This window comes from Cebus imitator, unplaced genomic scaffold (genome assembly GCF_001604975.1).
Source record: "Cebus imitator isolate Cc_AM_T3 unplaced genomic scaffold, Cebus_imitator-1.0 Scaffold0, whole genome shotgun sequence".
Lineage (NCBI taxonomy): Eukaryota > Metazoa > Chordata > Mammalia > Primates > Cebidae > Cebus > Cebus imitator.
Window position 1 is genome coordinate 12,153,417 of NW_016107315.1, and position 19,369 is coordinate 12,172,785.

At 51.3% G+C, this 19,369-nt stretch overlaps 1 protein-coding gene across 2 annotated transcripts in view; it reads right to left on the bottom strand.

Moving 5' to 3' along the window:
• Nucleotides 1-602: 602 nt before the first annotated feature.
• The window catches only part of BDH1 (3-hydroxybutyrate dehydrogenase 1), a 53,437-nt gene continuing 34,670 nt past the window's right edge, over nucleotides 603-19,369 (bottom strand). Inside the window, exons 5-7 of one of the 2 annotated variants that reach the window (XM_037735735.1) lie at nucleotides 10,052-10,193; nucleotides 3,435-3,587; nucleotides 603-1,482 (exon numbers count right to left, since the gene is read on the bottom strand). In XM_037735735.1, coding sequence (XP_037591663.1) covers nucleotides 1,013-1,482; nucleotides 3,435-3,587; nucleotides 10,052-10,193 — 765 coding nt within the window. In that variant the 3' untranslated portion in view covers nucleotides 603-1,012. The remainder of the gene's footprint in view (nucleotides 1,483-3,434; nucleotides 3,588-10,051; nucleotides 10,194-19,369) is intronic. The other variant, XM_017523158.2, reaches the window with a different exon arrangement.

Here is a 19,369-nt window from a genome sequence, read left to right on the forward strand (position 1 = left end):
GGCGCAGCGGCTCACTCCAGCACTTTGGAAGGCTGAGGAAGGTAGATTACTTGAGGTCAGGGGTTCGAGACCAGCCTGGCCAACATAGTGAAACCCTGTCTCTACTAAAAATACAAAAATTAGCCGGGCGTGGTGGTGCATGCCCGTAGTCCCAGCTACTTGGGAGGCTGAGGCAGGAGAATCACCTGAATCCGGGAGGCGGAGTTTGCAGTGAGCTGAGATGGCGCCACTACACTCCAGCCTGGGGGACCGAGTGAGACTGTGTCTCAAAAAAAAAAAAAATATCCAGAAGGATTCTCACCCCCTCCATACAGCCAGCTCTGAGTCACTGGCTGCTGGCTGACCAGTCACACAGCACCACAGACATGCAGAGGCACCAGTGGGCACTCGGTATGTGTGCCTCAGATGAAGACACAGAGTTAGTCAGAAGATTCTTGGGTAGATGGATCCAAAGCAGCCCTGCAATGCAAAATGTGAAGTGTTTCCACAGCAGTGGCAGGACACATGACTGGCACTATTTATAAGCAATAAAAGGGTTATTTCATTCATCCTCTCTAAGCTGCAAATTCTTCATATACAAAAGAAAAAAACCTGTCCTTTTGATTCAGGAGACTGGCTTGAGGATCAAATGAGATAGTTTTTTAAACTGACAATGTGGCTTAAAGATGTAAAGGAATTTTGATTCTATTCCATAATAAATCTGTTTTCAATATAAAGATGTTTTCCCAGAATCTCTGTATGAAATTCATCTCCAGAGAGACAGATGCAGCATGTTTGCCCTGAGATTTGGAGGCCCCTGCCTGCCACCCCACACCCCATTTCTGAAGGCGCAAGTCACTCACTATGCAAACAAGTCAGGCTGGGTTATTCCCTCCGGGTAATGCTAAAACCAGTTATGGGTCTTCCTGGGACGGTGGATAATCTACACGTGGATAATCAAGAGTTGACTATGGGTTCCTCCCTCCCCTCCCCTTTCGCCAGGGATCCCCGACGGAGGCCGCAGTGAGACTCTTCAGCGGATGTAGATCATGTCGGAGATAGCTCCAGGCAAGTGAGTCATGATCTGCATTCGCAGCCACCAGTAGTAGTCCATGGGGTGGTAGCGGGTGTAGGGGGTGGCGGCGGTCAGGGCGTGTGTGATGGCCTCCATGACAGGGGACGTGTCCGTGGAGCCACTGTTGCAGTAGGTCTCCATTCTGGAGATCTTTTCATCAAAGTACTTCTTGCCGTAGTCCTTGCGCACGACCTCAGGCAGCTCGTCCCACATCTTCTTGGCGATGGCCTGAATGCGCTCAGGGCTGTAAATGCTAGTGGCAGCAATGAAGTTGCCAGGCTCCACCACACTGACCTTCACGCCCAGGGGGTACATCTCGTAGCGCAGGCAGTCCGAGAAAGCCTCCACCCCGAACTTGGTGATGCAGTATGGGGAACGGGCCGGGTTGGCCATGCGGCCCAGCATGCTGCTGATATTGACGACGCGGCCTACAGAGGGAGACAGAGATACCTGCTCAGGTGGCACTGCCCTATGACACAGAGGGCAGAAATCTGGCATGTCTCCAGAGGCTTGGCTGGAACCCCTTCTGAGCCACCCGGGAGCCTTCTCATTCAGTAGGCAAGGCCAGCTCAGGCCCACGCCTCAGCATCAGCACCCCTGCTCTTCCCTGGGAACCTGGCTGTGCCAGGCGGGACAGGGGAGGACAAGTGGGTGAGAAGCAGGAGGGTACAGTGTGATGGGCAACACACAACTGACTCAAAAACCAGATAGAGCCTGATCCAGTGATAATAATTTGGGGTGAAAACATAAGGGGAGAAGGGGGAGGCGAGACAGCTGTGTCTGTGTGGATCTGAGCAAGGTCTGGTGCAGGTTAGGGAGAGATACAGCCTAAAACCTTCCCCTTCCCTTTATGGAGCTTAAAGATCAGCTCCAACAGTAAGATGTGCAGATAAGTCACACACTAAGGCCAAGTGTCTATCCACTGATATCAACACTGGTAATGGGGGTTGGAGGGCAGAGGAGAAAGCACCTGGGGCTGCAGCTGGGAGGGAGCCCAGAGACAGCCCTGAAAGAGGACAGGGCCTACGCTGTTAGGCTCACTTCTCCAGCTCCATTCCACCTGGGTGGAACCCAGGACAGTCTGGCAAACAGAGCAGCAGGCAGGGGCAGGGTTTCTGAACCTGACTTCAGGGCTAGGACATGAGGCGAGAATCCTGCGCATTGGGAGAGTATCCTGACCCCCTCTCCCTCCACCCTCTCCAAGGCCCTCAGCCACAGGCCCAGTCTGGGGCCATCAGGGGCCTCCCGCTGCTCCTCCTGGGCCTGGGAACAGGGGGGTTGAAAGTGGATCGTATTTGGCCCGGCCTGGGAAGCCCAGGCAGATCTGGAACCAGTTTTCCCTAGGTGTGTACCCAGAAAGGAACTCACACCCCATCCTGGGCACTGTGGGGAGGCACCTTTTAGAAACCTCTAAGTTACTGAAGGGTTAGGGTTTTCTGCTAAAATCCTACAGCTGCATTCCGTGTTCATGCCTATTTTGCTAGAACTTCACAATAGATGTATGGATCTTACCATTTTTGCCACAATTGCTTGCCATACTAGGGAAAAAATCCAAGTCAAAGACTTCTAGAGTTGTTTGCTCACATTTGGCCACCCACATGGTTTGGGCATTTTGCTGTCTTTCCTTTTTTTTTTTTTGAGACAGAGTCTTGCTTTGTCGCCAGGCTGGAGTGCAGTGGCTCGGTCTCAGCTCACTGCAGTCTCCGCCTCCCAGTTCAAGCGGTTCTCCTGCCTCAGCCTCCTGAGCAGCTGGGACTACAGGCGCACACCACCATGCCCAGCTAATTTTTTGTATTTTAGTAGAGACAGGGTTTCACCATGTTGGCCAGGATGGTCTTGATCTCCTGACCTCATAATCCACCCGCCTCAGCCTCCCAAAGCACTGGATTACAGGTGTGAGCTACTGCGCCCAGCCGGTTTTCCAAATTTCTAATCTTGATTATTACTATTGTTGCTTAATACCACAATTACCTCACTTTTTAAACTACAGTATAAATAACCCATAGAATGAATATGCCAAATTTACTTAACCACACCCAATTGATGCAATGATGTGTACACACAGCTTTGTGCAAAGGGCGATTCTCTCTCTAGATTAGGTTCCCAGAGTAGATGGTGTCTAAAATCTTTAAGCTGTTGCTACACAGACCACTGACCTGTTACCTGCTCTACTTCCTGAAAGCCACACACCTCTTTCCCCTAGCTGGCCACAGCCCCACTGCCCAGCATCACCCCGGGCCGAGCAGAACCCCTGGGATTCACGAGCCCAGCCTTGCTAAGCTGTGGATGTTGGAGCTGCTGGGACAGGTATTTCCATTCTGAGCAAAGATGAACGTGTAGGGCAGGCCCGGGGCAGGAGGGCGCTCCCTTTCCCACTCACCTTTGGCCCTTCGGATGAGAGGGAGAAAGGACTTTGTCATGCGCACTGTGCCCCAAAGGTTCACTTCTGCCACCTCCTTGTAGGTCTCCATGCTGGTGAACTCCACCTCCCCAAATGTCGAGATGCCAGCGTTGTTAACGAGGCCCCACAGCCCTGGACAGGAAGGTAGAGGTGTGCAGTTACCACACGGGCTTGGCCCCAGACACTGCAGCCTTTCCACTTCTGTCCCTTTCCCTGGGACTTCCCAGCCTCTTGCCCAATGCTCTCAGGAAACTTTCCAGAGTCACTCAGAAATGACGGGTGATAAAGAGGTCTAAAGGGCCGACTGCAGCCCTCCCTGATGTCTAGAATGTCCAGTCCTCACGTCACACCTGCTTGGCTCAATCTCTGGGCCCAGGATGGATGTCCCAGCCTGCGGCATCCCCCAGCCCGAGTCTCACTCACCTCAAATTCCCACTTCCACTCTACTCCAGCCCATCCCACCCCCACCCCCTGAGTTTCACACCCCATTCCTGTTTCCTCATCTCTACCTTGAAGCTTTCACTCACATCTTCTCTTCTCTTGCTAGAAACCAGGGAAATCACAGGGGTCTTCCAGGCCAAGCCCCTTCTGCAGGATCAGAGAGGGGACCAAGCTTGTAGGTCACGCATCAAGTCAGAGGCTCAGCCAAGCCATGATCATGGGTCTGGCCCCATCCTGCTCCCGCTGGAGACCTTCCTAACAACTACTCCATTACTCCCCTCTCTCCTGGAAGCCATGGCATTCACTGTTTGCTGGTTGTCACATGTGAGGTTCCACAGAACTGAGTATAGATCGGAGGAAATGTACACTGTCACAGTATACTTGGGCTCACTGTTTCCTGCAACACTAGCTGAGTATGGATGCTTGGGTTTTGTAGACTTGGAAGATCACAGTGCTGGAATGTTTCCTGGAGTTTATGTAGTCGATTAATCTTACAGCTAGGGAAACTGAGGTCCTGAGGGGGAAGGACAGGCTTAAGTTTATCCAGTAAGTCAGACACAGGCCTGAAAGCGGCAATGAGGAGGCAGCTGTGTTTTGCAGAGACCTCTCAGAGTTCAGTTTTTTGGGGTGCAAAGGCTGGCTGGGTCAGAGCCTCACGACAGAGCTGGGCCCTGCCTCTTTGTTGTGGAAACCCTCAGGGTTCAGTCTCCTGTGGCAAAAGCCCGCGGGCAACCTCAGAGCCCAGCTCCCCTCCCTGGGCCATCCCTGCCTGTGGGAACTCAGCACTGCTTCATTTTCCAAGTTAATCATGGAAATGAGTTTGTGTAAATGACAGAGTAATTGGTCTCTAGCTGCTTTCCTTCCGTGTTCCCAAATTAAGGCTTTGTTCACTGCCCTCTGGTGCCTTCTCCTTCAATTACGGAGAATTAAGGGCATTTATTAGGGAAAGGAAATTGCTGGCTAACAAAGTATCCATGAACAGCTCCCTCCCACTCTCCACCAAAGCCTTGTGGGCATCTCCCGGCTCTAGGTCTCACCTGTGACCTCCCTCAGATGCTAATGACAGGGTCAGCATCATCTACAACAACCCCACAGCTCCCGGGGTCTCCCTGCAGATGTGCCCTGAGTCTTCGCCCTCCTCTCTTCCCAGCAGGCCGCTCCCCACGTGTCATGGCTGACACTTCCCACGTCATCTTCGAGACCACAGCCACTGATCCTTCTCTGTCACGCAGCTTTAGCTTTCCCATTGCCCATGCCTCCAGCCCTTCAGTGCTGTACACATTAGGTGCTCAGCAAATGTGTGTTAGATGAATGAATGTCTACAAATACCGCATTTCCATATCCCGAAGATCCTTCTGTAACTGCGCTACTCGCTCTCCTTCCTCGCCTCCCAGGCTTCCAAAAACACACTCTATCCACTAATACAAAAATTTCCAGGTGTGGTGGTAGGCACCTGTAATCCCAGCTACCCAGGAGGCTGAGGCAGGAGAATCACCTGAACCTGGGAGACGAGGTTGCGGTGAGCCAGGATCAGGCCACTGCACTCCAGCCTGGGCGACAAGAGCGAGACTCCATCTCAAACACACACACACACACACACACACACACACACACACACACACTCTCTCTCTCTCTCTCTCTCTCAATCTCTCTGATGTCTCCATCTCCCTTCCATACCACACTGGGTCCCAGCCCTCCAGCTGTCTTGAACCTGTACTCTCCAGGGTATCCAGGGTGGTATGCCAAGGACATCACCCCCAGTGATTCCTAGGCGTCTCCTGCATCCGCCCTGACACCTTTCTTTCACCTGCCCCCAGATACAAGGGTCCCCCGACGTCCCAGCCGAACCCTGCTCCTCTCAAATCACACGCAGCTCTTAGGTCTCCATGCTGCTGAACTCATCTTCTTCATGTGGGTGAATTTTCCAGCTGTTTTGTGTTTGATTCATAAGAGACAATATCCCATGATCTAAAATGCATAAAGCCCTTTTGCTACCTCAAAATAAAATTACATTTGACACTACTATCCAAAAAAGTTTAATGAAACATGACCTGTGAAAGATACAGCCCCTGGATTATAGCTTTGCTGACCTGGTGAGTGTTGAGTTTGTGGACCTAGCTGCCATCTGGCGTCCTCAGCCAGTGTTCTGAATGAACTCACGGAGGCACTCCCGCTGGCTTGGGCAGCAGCAATTGGGTTCCTGCAACAACCCCAAGATTGCCTCCACATCAGTGGCTCCCCAGTTCTCCTTGGGAGTCACGGCTCTCTCCTCATCCCCCTCTCCTCCTGCTTCGCTTCCACCTGAACGTCCGATAGGTCTCCAACTCACCCTAAACACAACCAACACATCAAGTTGCCAAGCTGCCCCAGCCTGCTCCTCCTCTTTGTTAATGATTTCGCTTTCATCTGTGACTCCTCCAGCTCCTCGACCCCTCCCCATCTAATGAGTCACCAAGTACAGGTAATATTCCAGATCAAGATCAACATGACAGCTGGCAGGCTCCTAATTAAGCCCTTTGCATTCATTAACTTCCCTGATCCTCATAACCACCCTGTAAAATAGATCCTAAATTGTCTCATGTCCGGTTGAGGCAACTGAAGCTCAGAGAGCTGAAGCACCCTGGGCAATGTCACCCAGCGAACAGGTGGGGAGGGTGGGATTTGGACCCAGATCAGTCTGAGGACAAAGCCTCACACTCAGCCCCACACCCCAGACTGCTGCTGGTTACTTCTGCTGGGTGGTTCTTCCTTCCCATTTTCTCTGGCATTCATTTGGGTCCTTGCTGCCTCTCTCCTGGGCTACTGGAGAAGCCTCCTCCTGGGTCTCTTTGTCTCACTCACTCCTCCACCTCCATCTTCACCCCACCCGTCAGGTAGACCCTCTGCCCATCAGTCACTTCCTGCTCTATGGTCTCCAACCCACAGCATGGTAGGCAAGGCCTTTCCCAGGCTTCTCACCCGCTTCCCTGCATGTGTTCTGCCCACCCGTCAGCCTAAAAGCAACTTGTGTTGAAATTCTCCCCATGCTCTTGTAGTGGTCCCATCCAGGTGTGAGTATTGGATGGCTCTCAAAGCACTCCCCCCACTTCACAGATGGGCAAACTGAGGCCCACATAGGGTGCAAGCCCACCAGGTGCAAGCCAAAGTCACATTTCCAATAAGAAATGAAGCCCAGGTCAGGCATGGTGGCTCACTCCTGTAATCCCATAATCCCAGCACTTTGGGAGGCTGAAGCAGGTGTATCACCTGAGGTCAGGAGTTTGAGACCAGCCTGGCCAACATGGTGAAATCTCTTCTCTACTTAAAAAAAAAAAAAAATTAGCTGGGCATGGTGGCAGGCGCCCATAATCCCAGGTACTCGGAAGGCGGAGGCAGGAGAATCACTTGAATCCGGGAAGCAGAGGTTGCAGTGAACCGAGATCGCACCATACTGCACTCCAGACTGGGCGACAGAGCGAGTCTCCATCTCAAAAATATATAAATAAATAAATAAATAAATATTGACCGACTGACTGGTAAGTGATGTGCCAAGATCAGGCCATCCCACAGCCTGCTCTTGGGCTCCCAGGCTCGGTGTCCCCTGGGGTGGGGGCTGGGGACCCGTGCAGAGGGCTCCAGCTCACATCAGATAGTCTCCTTCCTCTCGCCGCCCGCCACCCCCCGCCGTGGCTGGCTCCCCAGGCTTTGGCAGCAACTGTTCCACAGAGCCAGGGGGCAGGGCATCAAACTCGCCCTCCAAATGTGCCCCCATGGTGGGGGAAGAGGAAGAGAACCCCGATGAAATGTCCTGCGTGGGGTATGGGCCGGTGGCGGCCACAGCAGGTCAGAACGCTCTGGGAGGGCGCCACCTGGAGTTCACAGTCGGCATTGCCTGAGGAGGAATTTCAGAGGCTAGGCCAGGAGAGGGGAGAGTCCAGAGGGGAAGCGGGGAGACGGAGGAAAGGGGAGAGGGAGGCGGGCAAGAGAGAGCGCCGTAGATTGGGGACGCAAAACTGCATATCTGACAGATGGACTGTTTTTTCATACCTAAAAGTCTTCAAATCTTTTTCCAAAAACAAATGCAGTATTGGTTAAGTTCATGGTGAGTAGTTTCTCCAGCCTTCCAGAATGTGGAAAAAGCAGCAGGGGAAGGTTTGCATCAGGCTGGTGCTGGGATTTGAGCTCAGATCCCCTGCACAGAGGGGGTGAGTGCCTCCCCTCTGCGTGGGCCAGGCCCATCCTGCCTTGCAGGTTAGGCTTCCTGGCCAGTCCAGTACAGAGAACGGAGGTGGTTCTGCCCCAGAGAAGCAGGGAGCAGAGGACTAGCACCCCCAGCCTGGTACGTTCTCTGCTCAGGTCTCTGGTGATGATGCCTTTCCATGGGCATCTTAGATCACCACAAAACCCACACTATAATCAAGTGGCTTTATGGCGCTGATGGAGCTGTTTTCCTGCCCAGTAGTTTATGAAGGCAATATTCCAGCTGCCCAGGGAAGGTGGGAGGGAGGAGAATTTACTGCCAGGGAGGGGCAAAGCAGGCTGCAGGTTCTGAGCTGGTAATCATCCCAGCGGGACCCGTTCTGCCTTTTCTTAATGGAACAGGAGCGCTGGCTCTGCCTGTTATTTATTAAACAGATGTTCAGTGAGAACAGAGAACAGAGGGGCCTGTGACTGGCCTGTTGGGAGGATGGGAACAGCAGTGGGCTGATGAGGCAGCACATCAGCGACAGGCAGAGCAGCGGCGTCACCGATAGCCACACATGCAGCCTCTGAGGCGGCTGTTCTGAGCGACCCCACGTCCACCTGCTTGATACATGCTCAGCAGACCTCCCAGTGAGGGATCTGGTCACTCCTCCCATTTCCTCCTCCTTCCCAGCCACTGAAGTCACTGTTCCTAGGAGCTGCCCCACCCCATTCTGAGGGAAAGCAGAGGCCTGAATGCGACATACCCCTTCTGCCTGGGCTGTCAGGAAGCTCAAAGGTAAACTTCAAGATTCGCTTCTCCAGACGCTGCTGGGGACCCGGCTCCAGGGAGCTCTATCCCCCACTGCCGTATTCTACATGAATGGCACCACTTGTTGGAGACAGAGCTCCTCCCACCAAGGTCCTCTGCTGGCTGAACTGGAAGGATATTTTAGTCCTTATGCTGCTGGAAATTCTGTAGCTTTTGACCCTGTTGGCTAGTGGTACTGCCCCCATTCTCCCAAACCTTTGGTTCTTCAGCTTCCAGGACACTATATCCAACCTCTCTGACTATCTCCCAACCTGCTCCTGCAGTGCAGGCCACCAGGTGTCCAGGACAGAGACTTCACGCCTCACCTCATCCCCCCATCCAAGTCAGCAAGTCCGGCTAGCTTCACCTTCTCAGAACTCCTGGCGCCTGACCGTTCCTGTTTCCCAACACCTACCACGTTAGTTCCGGACTCTCAAACCCACGCTTAACTCCCCCTGTGAATCCACGCTGCCACTGCCATCCTCGGAGGAAGCCAGGCCATTCCCTCAGGACGACTCCCTCAGCGGCTCCCCAGTGCCATTGGGAGGGGGCCATGCTGCCTCACCTAGGATCCAAGACCTCCCACCCCAGCCTCCTTGGCTGCCATCCCCTCCGTGTGACCTGAGCTGTGTGACTCATACTGAGGTGCCGGGCTACTACCACTGCTTGACAAACAGCCCCCACTACCCTACCCTGTCCCGCTCTCAGCTGTGGTTCCTGCTCTCCCCACAATCTGCCCTAACTGGCCTGTTTCTGCTGCACCCCAGGCTGGACCGACGCCTCTCCCAATGCACGGCTCCCTGATTTTGAACTCAGTCCCCGGCTGAACTATGAGGTCCTGGGGACAACAGACTGGGCCTTGACCATCTTTGTGTCCCCAGCACCCAACCCAGCTCCTGGTCCAGCGGGGGCATCCGTGGGAGTTGGCTGAACTGACCTGAATCAGTACGTAGCCACAAAGCACTCCATGAACTCTGAAATCACCTCCTGGCTGCATTTTTTCATTGCCCTTCTGCACGGGTGTTTAATTGAATCCCCTTCCTCTTACTGTGCAGGAGGAAGAGTTTAAACGATCAGAAAAGGAGCGCGGTGGCAGGCTGCTGGCCAGCGGAGGGTGGTGTGCGGCAAGGGCCCCTTGGAATGGCCCCATTCACAGCCCCTCCTGCCCAAAGGGGCTCCCTACCTTTCTCAGGGTCCTTCAGGCTCGAGCGGACGATCTCCACCGCTTTCTCCACCTGTTCGCTGCTGCAGACGTTGAGCTGGACGGTTCTCAATCGGTCACTGTTTAGGCTGTCCAGCTCCTTTACCCCATCATGGCCTTTGTCCTGGGAAGGCGAGAGGAGCTGCTTCTACCTCCTTCCTTCCCACCGAGGCGGACCCTGAGGACCCCTGCCAAGGCAGGAGCTGGCCTCAAGTCCCGGCCAAAGCCTCAGGCATATTGGCAGCTACAGACGTGATTCTCTGGAGGTCTGACCAGACCTTGTCCCACCAGCATGCAGTTTTTTTTTCTTTTTTTTTTGAGACGGAGTCTTACTCTGTCACCCAGGCTGGAGTGCAGTGGCACGATCTCAGCTCACTGCAACCTCCTCTGCCTTTCAGGTTCAAGCGATTCTCCTGCCTCAGCCTCCTGAGTAGCTGGGATTACAGGCGTGCACCACCACACCTGGCTAATTTTTGTATTTTTAGTAGAGACAGGGTTCACCATGTTGGTCAGGCTGGTCTCAAACTCCTGACCTCAAGTGATCCGCCCGCCTCAGCCTCCCAAAGTGCTGGGATTACAGGCGTGAGCCACCGTGCCTGGCCACATGTGGTTCTTTTTAATCCTGAGCACTGATGGCCTATCAAGCACCAAGCTAAGTGCCACAGACACAACCGTGAATAGGACCGAAAGCTGGCCCCCAAGGCCTCACGACGGGATTCTTTCTCCAAGCAGTGGTTGCAAACTTAAGTGGGGCACGTGGGGGGCCTGGGAGTACAGCATATGTCAGGAATTACCCATGTGAGGATGGAAGCCCACGGTGCCAGAAGCTTACATTTTTAAGCTAGTAATTGGGAAATCTCTTAATTCTTTTAAGTGTTGGCAACTTACACACTTTTTTTTTTTTTTTTTTTTAAACTGTGTGGGCCAAAGCATGTCCACAGGCCACATAGGACCAGCAAGCTGCCAGTTTGCCGCCTCTGTTCTAAGCCAAGGACCCATCAACTCCAAATTGGTAAGAGGCCAGAGCCAGCCTCGAATCCCAGCTCAGTCACTGAGCAGGCTCTGTGCACTCAGGGGTGTCCTTTAACAGGTGTCCATTTTTTCTGGCTGTAAAACAAGAACATCACCACCTGTCCTGACCTGCTCAGATTAATGGAGTAAGGAAATGGATTTGTAAGAAGCCTGTTAGAGTATAAAGTGCCACACCAATTCAGGTACCACTCAACACAAGTGTTGCAACATGTTAGGTTTATGAATACAGATGTTGAGAAATGCTAAGTTTATGGATATTGGTGAATGCTGAGTGTTTGACAGAATGTATTGTTTGCTAGGAAGAACGATGGCAAGGAAAACCTAGCTGGCGCCCCCCAAGTAGAAAACTACTTGGGGCATTCCAAAGTGGCAGGACAATGTATCAATATCATACACCGGTCAAAACAATTCTTTAAGATATCTGACCCTGCCCCTGTGGCGAATGCTTTTTAGTTTGTCATCAGTGGTAAGCAGGCAACAGCTGCCTACTTGGTATATTTTTGTGTCATGAGAAAATACAGAACACCTGTTTGTTAATAATAATCACCTGTTCAGAGAGAATAAATACGTGGATCAGAGTCTGCTGGGCACCTTCAGCCCGAAATGCTGGCAGCCCTGGAGGCTGTCAGTTTGGAAGGCTGTTGGTCCCCCGGATAGACTCACTTTGCTGTTCTATCTGGGTGTCTGCCTCTCAGTTCCTTTAGCACCACCTGGGTGGGGGTCTCTATGGCCGAGATGGCTCTCAGTAAACCAGAAAGGTGTCACTCATTTGGCAAACATTTCTTGGACCTCTATTGTATTCCAGCACTGAAGATAAATAAATTCAGCCCCTATTCCCAGAGTCACCTTCTAGGGGAGGAGACAGGTAAGTTCACAAGCAACATAGTGACTTCTGCTGTATGGAATCTTGTAGGAGATGAGAGGGACACAGGAGGGGCGGGCAGGGGAGATCTTCCAAGGGGAGTGACAGCTGAGGATATTAACAAGAGGGGGCCGATGGGGACAGGGCACTGCAGAAGAGATGAGTTGGTCATAAATGACTTAATTGGCAGTGACTTTCCTGAGTGGTGCATGGCACAGTGATGCCTCTTATAAGAGGACTGGAATAGCTGCCAAGAATAAAGGGTAGAGAAATGCCCACTCTCCAGCCAAGGGCTTGCCCATGGCACACACAGCTGCTACTGAAGCAAACATCCCAGGCATGGGCAAAGGTAGAGAGCCCAGGATGGTCAGCACATGTCAAGGGTAGAAAATTCTCCTCTGAGGCCAGGCGTGGTGGCTCATGCCTGTAGTCCCAGCACTTTGGGAAGCCAAGGTAGGTGGATCACGAGGTCAGGAGTTCAAGACCAGCCTGGTCAAGATGGTGAAACCCCGTCTCTACTAAAAATACAAAAAATTAGCCAGGTGTGGTGGCATGTGCCTGTAATCCCAGCTACTCAGGGGGCTGAGGCAGAGAATTGCTTAAACCCAGCAAGTGGAGGTTGCAGTGAGCCGAGATTGTGCCACTGTGCTCCAGCCTAGGTGACAGAGCGAGACTCCATCTCAAAAAAAAGAAAGTTCCCTACTGGTTAGACTGAGCCTTCTAAATTCTTTGAATCACAAGAACCCTAACCCAGGACTGGAGAAATCCCATCATGCAACTTCAGACCTAGGAGGAAATGGTGACAGGACTGCCCAGTGGGGCCAAAGGTCCTGGACAGAGTGTCTCTGGAGATAGAAGGCTTGAGTGGAACGTGATTGAGGGAGCCAATGTGTTGGCTCTGTGCAGCCACAGAGAACAGAGCCAGGGCTGACAAGTCAAGTTTAGCTCAAAATGAGGTGTGATCTTCACAGTCTGGAGACGGCATGGGCTGCCTGGAGGTGTTTAGGCAGTGAGTGGGGGATGGAGGCTGTTTGTAGGTACAAGGATTGTTTGGGGGTTGGAGGGATGTTTGAGGATAGGGTGTGGGAAATGTGGTCCGGAGACAATCCAGGCCTTGGACAGGAAGTCGGGCTGATTTCCCCCTAATACCCCTTGCATTCCTAGACTGTCATCATCCCAGCATAGTTTTCCATTGAAAGGAAGCCTCCCCAGTGGCCTTTGAAAAAGCAATGTGACATGACCCACTGGGTCTCTGCAAAGGCCTGGCACCAGGAATGCCTTTGCACAGGGCAGCCAGGCTGGAAGCTCGGTTAGTCTAAAGTTTGGTTCTGAAATCCCCTAGATGTGCCAACCCTCTAAAACAAGACACAGGCATAGGATTCACGGTACAGATAGGCCTGGAGCTCACAGTGTCGTTTCCACGAACTCCACCAAGAAAGAACTAATACCGTCTTCAAGTCTGGGTGGGATGATGCAGTGCCCACAGATCCCTCTCTGCCACAGACAGCACATAGGTACCAGGAAAACACGTGTCTTCCACCTGGTGGCTCTTCAAATGCCCCTTGGAGTACAGCCCATGTGGTCTGAACCTCAGAAAGGTGGCTTCTAGCTGAAATGCACAAGAGGTATCTGAACGTCCTTCCTCTTGGGACCTGGTTAACCCTGTTGCTATCACTCAGCTCTTCTCAGACCCCTATACAAGACCTCTCCTCTGCTCTAGACAGCATCACAACAATGGCCCTGCAGGGGAAGCTCCCCACTGCAAATCAGCGTGCCCATGTAAACTCTTTTTTTTTTTTTGGAGTCTCACTCTGTTACTAGGCTAGAGTGTAGTGGTGCAATCTCCATCTCGGCTCACTGCAACCTTTGCCCACAGGTTCAAGCAATTCTCCTGCCTCAGCCTCCCAAGTAGCTGGGACTACAGGCACATGCCACCACGCCTAGCTAATTTTTGTATTTTTGGTAGAGACGGGATTTCACTGTGTTGGCCAGGATGGTCTCGATCTCTTGACCTTGCGCTCTGCCCGCCTCGGCCTCCCAAAGTGCTGGGATTGCAGGCATGCGCCACTGTGCCCGGCCATAAACTCTTAATCTGGCAGTTGGACAGTGAAGAGTTTTCTTTTAGAGGAAACTAGGGTGTTAATCTCACTGCCCACGGCTTCAGGCTTAGCGTCCAGGCTCCCCAGGAGAGTAACGCCAGCCTCCTATCTTCACCTGACAGACCACCCCAGGAACCCTCATCTGCCTTGGAGCAGCCTCCACACCCTGCTCCTGACAACCATGCCAACAGGGACAGAAACTACCAGTTTGTCCCCAGTTATTCAGGGAACCTTCCCAACCACCCTCACGTTCCCTTCAGGGTCTACCTGTCCTTAGGCCGAGACTGCCCTGCGGACCACACCTCCTCCCTGGCCCCTCTGCAGGTCTCTGGAGTCTGTCCACCTGTCTCGCTGCTCAGGGACGAGCGTTTGGACTCGCTGAGTTGGTGCTTGTGTAACTGGCTTATTGATCAACCTACTTCTTTCTCTTACTATCCCTCTCTACCTCACCTGTAAGCTATTTTTTCCACCCTGGATAAAATTTCAGGCAAGTCTTATAGCTTTTCCACTCATTCTCCAATAGTGGACAGAGAGCCTCTTTGTTTTGGCTTGAAGAGTCCTGTTCAGTCTCTTAAGGAAATAATTCCAGCCCAGTCCGGTTTGAAAACCCAAACTGCCAAGCTCCTCTAGGAGGTAAAGCTTTCCCCCGCCCAGGCCTGAGGGCTGTGGGAAGTAGGTGCTGGTGGAGGTGGTCTTTCTCACTTTTGTAGCTCCTCTTCCCTCCTACTCTTAACTACTGACCCATCCAAGTTTGGATCCAGGGGTGGCAAATGAGGGGCGAAACTATAGTCTTCTGAGGCTGGCTGCTGTCTGCTGTTGCTGCCCCTGAGATGGCAGAGGCACAAATGCCAGCTCTTCCTTCTTGGGGTGCTTCTGTGGAGCCCACAAAGATTCTGCCCTGGAGACCTCTGACTGCCACCCCAGTCAGTGGCAGAGCAGCTGGCCTCCCCCAGCCCCTGGCCTCAGTGATGGACCCTTCCAGCTGAGGCCACGTGGATCCTCTAGCTGGCTTACTGGAGGGTTACCCTTAAGGTGACTCCAAGCAGCTCTCCCCCTTGTCCACACAGGGCCGGGCCAATGTTTCCTGCCCGGGTAGCAGGACAGCTGTCTCCCCAGCAGCTCTCTGCTCTGCTCCCAGATGAGCTATTCCTACCTCATTCTCGGGCCTTTAGACTTCTGGTAGACATTAGCAACCCATTCTGTGGCCTCCAGACTCCAGGGCACAAAAGGCAAACCAAGAAGCTCTCCAGGGAGTTCAAGAGCTTGGAGAAGTCCAGAAGCTCTCCAAGGCACCCATATGAAGCCCACCTCTTTGTACTTGCCATCAGAGGGAAAATATCACAGCACACTAACGTTTCCAGCCTCTCAACCTCTTCTACCTCCATTTCCTATAATACTGAGGCAGCCAATGAGCTGATTCTGGCAGAAAGGTTTTACACTCTCTAGCATGTATGTGCAGGTGGTTTAGCACCTCAGGGAAGAACAGGAGGACATGTGACACATGTCATGCGTGAGCATCTTATCACACATGTTAGAAACACTTCAAAGAGAGAAGCGAGCTTGGGCGCTGGAATGTTCACAGGATGGGCAGGAGGAGGAGCTAACAAGCAAGTTGGGGAAGAACCCAGAGAGCATGGAGTCAAGAACCAAAGTGTTCCGAGCAAGTGGTTTTATCTGGTCGAAAGCTGCTGCCAGGTTGGGCATGATGTGGTCTGAGAAGTGGCCGATGGGTCTGGTGAAACAGGGGCTGTTGGTATTCTTGATAAAAGCTGAGGCACTTTTATCAAGTGGCACTCGGAGACCTTCCTGGTCTGGTCCTGTCTTCTTTTCCCAGCTCACTGGGGCACTGGGCTTCAGCCACCTCAAACTACTGGCAGTGCCTCATATACCACCTGCCCCGTTTCACACGGAGCTCCCGTTCATCCTTCCAGATGGTGGTGACGCACCATCTCTCATTAAGCCTTCCCTGTGCTGATACAAGATCTGCTCCTGTGCCCCTCACTTCTTGCTGCTCCCCTCACATTCTGCTTGAGCCACAGGGGCTTCCTGCTGTTTCTCAGGCACACCCTGCACGCTTCCTCCCGGGGCTTAGTACTGGGCTGTCCCCTCTTCCCCTGGGTTTCTGTGACACTCACTCCTGCACCTCCTTTGGATGAGGGAGCTCCTTTTACCCTCTTGGTGTGGTCTTTCCTCCTTCCTGAAAATTGAACACCCCCTCCAACACATTCATGCTTTCTCTTCTTTTCTGCTTTACTTTTCTCTACTGCTTTAATCAGCCCTCAGAGAAGCAATTTACTTATCTTATTCCTTGTCTATCAGCCCCCCTTGGAATACAAACTCCGCCAAGGCAAGAACTTTTCACTGAGTTGTTATATGCTGTATCGCCAACAGAGAACACGGTCAGCTCATCTTAGGTGCTCAGTAAATATTTGCTGAATAAATAAACAAGTACATAAACAGGGTAATGGGGCAAAGCCTGATCCAGGTGGGTTAAACCCTCTCTCAGGGTGCTTTTCTGCAATGAGGAGCAGAGACATGGGGAGGTAATGCACACAGGATGTTGTGGTATAGAGGTTTGTGTGTATGAGTGAGTGAGTGTGTGTGTGTGTGTGTGTGTGTGTGTGCTGAAATGACCCAGCAGAGAGTGTGGAGCCAATGGCGTAGGAGGCAGCAGACATCTGCTGGAGCTAAGTCCTTGAGTTGGCCCAAGGCAATGAGATATGAGACATAGAGGAAAACTAATTCTGAACAAGAGCAGGCAGAGTGTGTAGGTACAGATGTAGCCAGAATCCATCATGGGGCTAACATTGCAGAATCAGGCTAGAAACAAATCCCCACTTTCAGCTTCCATGGTCCTTTATCCAAAGTCTCTGGTGGCCCTGACTGCTTTCTGATTTGCCTAACTGATCTGAGATAGCAGATGGAATGAGTCAAGAGGCGGATGCCCACAGACATAACCTGGCAATGAGTCTGTCTGATACTTTCTTCAAAATACCAGTCATCCAATTATAGAATCACTGCTGTAGGAGTGGAAGGACCTCGGATCACCAGTCCAATCCTATTAGTGTAGTAAGAGGAAACTGAGGCCCAGGGAGGGAAAGTGTTCACCCCCCCAAGGTTAGTGGTCAATCTGGGACTAGAACCCAAGGCCCCACAGAACTTCAAAGAGAGAATACTCTTTTGGAGAGTCTTCTGCAGCATCAAGCAGCCTCTGCACTGTGCTGTGGAATCTGAGTGTGGCTCCTTGTGTCACTGGACAAGCCAGCACAATGGCAGAGAAGCCTAACAAAGGACAAGGGACTTTACAACTTTTTTTTTTTTTTTTTTTTTTGAGACATAGTCTCACTGTGTCACCCAGACTGAAGTGCAGTGGCACAATCTCAGTTCACTGCAACCTCCACCTCTTGGGTTCAAGCGATTCTCCTTCCTCAGCTTCCTGAGTAGCTGAGATTACAGGCACATGCCACCATGTCCAGCTAATTTTTTTTTTGTATTTTCAGTAGCGATGGGGTTTCATCATGTTGGTCAGGCTGGTCTTGAACTCCTGACCTCATGATCCGCCTGCTTTGGCCTCCCAAAGTGCTGGAATTACAGGCATGAGCCACCGTGCCTGGCCCTTTAAAACATTTTTATGGCATCTCAGTTCTTACCAGGACCTGCTGAGGCAAGTCCACATTCTGCAGAAAAACCCAGCACCAAGGATGCCACACCCATTCCCCAGAACCCTCCCCGGACAGCCTCTCTCACACACTGCCAGGAGTGGTAGAGCCTTTCAGGGGAGCAGTTTGGGGATTTGAACAAAATCTAAAACCTGCACTCTCACATCTACAAAATGTTCCTGAGAATCGCCAGTGGTAGCAGGTAAAGATGTACGTGCAAGATGGCTCACCAGGTTTTGTTAATACAGGTTGAGCACCCGTAATCCAATAATCCCAAATCTGAAATGTCCCAAAATATGAAACTTTTTGAGCGCTGACATGATGCTCAAGGGAAATACTCATTGGAGCACTTTGGATATTGGATTTTCAGATCAGAGATGCTGAGCAACTATAAAGCAACTTTCAGATAAGAGATACTTAACCTGTAATAGCAAAAGTCCCAAATAATGTATACACCTGCATTTAAGCTGCCTTTACTTTTTTTTTTTTTTTTTTTTTATGGAGTCTCGCTCTGTTGCCCAGGCCAGAGTGCAGTGGCACAATCTCGGCTCGCTGCAACCTCTACCTCCTGGGCTCAAATGATTCTTGTGCCTCAGCCTCCCAAGTAGCTGGGACTACAGGTACACGCCACCAAGTCCAGCTAATTTTTGTATTTTTAGTAGAGATGGGTTTTCACCATCTTGGCCAGGCTGGTCTCAAACTCCTGACCTCAAGTGATCTGCCCACCTTGGCCCCCAAAAGTGCTGGGATTACAGCCATGAGCCACCGCCCCTGACAAGACTTTACTTTTCTATATAATATACTTCTATATTATTTGAATTTATTATGAATATGTAGTATTACATTTACAATTCAAAAGAAGTGAAGATTAAACGGACAAACAAAACCTTCTCTGATCCAGATGGAATGATGTTTAGAGTGTGGCAATGCAAATGATTTCTTGTACTTGTTTATATTATTGAAATTTTTACAATGAACAGGTATGGAACATTACAAAGATATCAAACATAGTGTGAAAAAGTCCTCCCCTGGGTTCCTACTGCCTTGAAAATGAAGAAAAATGTCTCATCCATTGAGCAGAGAAAGCAAGTTGTCCTGAATGCCCATTCTTCCCTTTGTCCTTCTTCTATGGCTGTAAAACACCTGATGTTTTAGGCAGGGTACATATTCTCAGAATACTCACTACATTTCCCAGCCTCCCTTGCAGCCAGGTAAGGCCACGTGACTACATTCTGGCCAAGAGAATGAGAGCACAAGTGATATTTGGGAAGCTTTTGGGTCATGTCCTTAAAGAACAGGAGTATGCACTCAGAAGAGAAATACAATAAAAACAACACTGAGATATATTTCCCACCTATCAGACTGGCAAAAGCCAAAAGCTTGAAGCATACTCTGCTGGTGAAATTGTGTGGAAATAGGCACTCACACACTCCTGGTGGGAATCTAAAATTACATGACCCTGTGATAGAAAATTTGAGAATCTTTTAAAATGACAATATATTTTATTTACCCTCTGATTTAAGGGCAATCTTGCTCCTAGGAATCTACTCTAAAGATAATCCCCCAATAATGCAAAAATACAAGGTTATTCATTGTGGCATTATTTGTAATTGCAAAATATTGAAAGCACCTAAATGCTCATCTATAG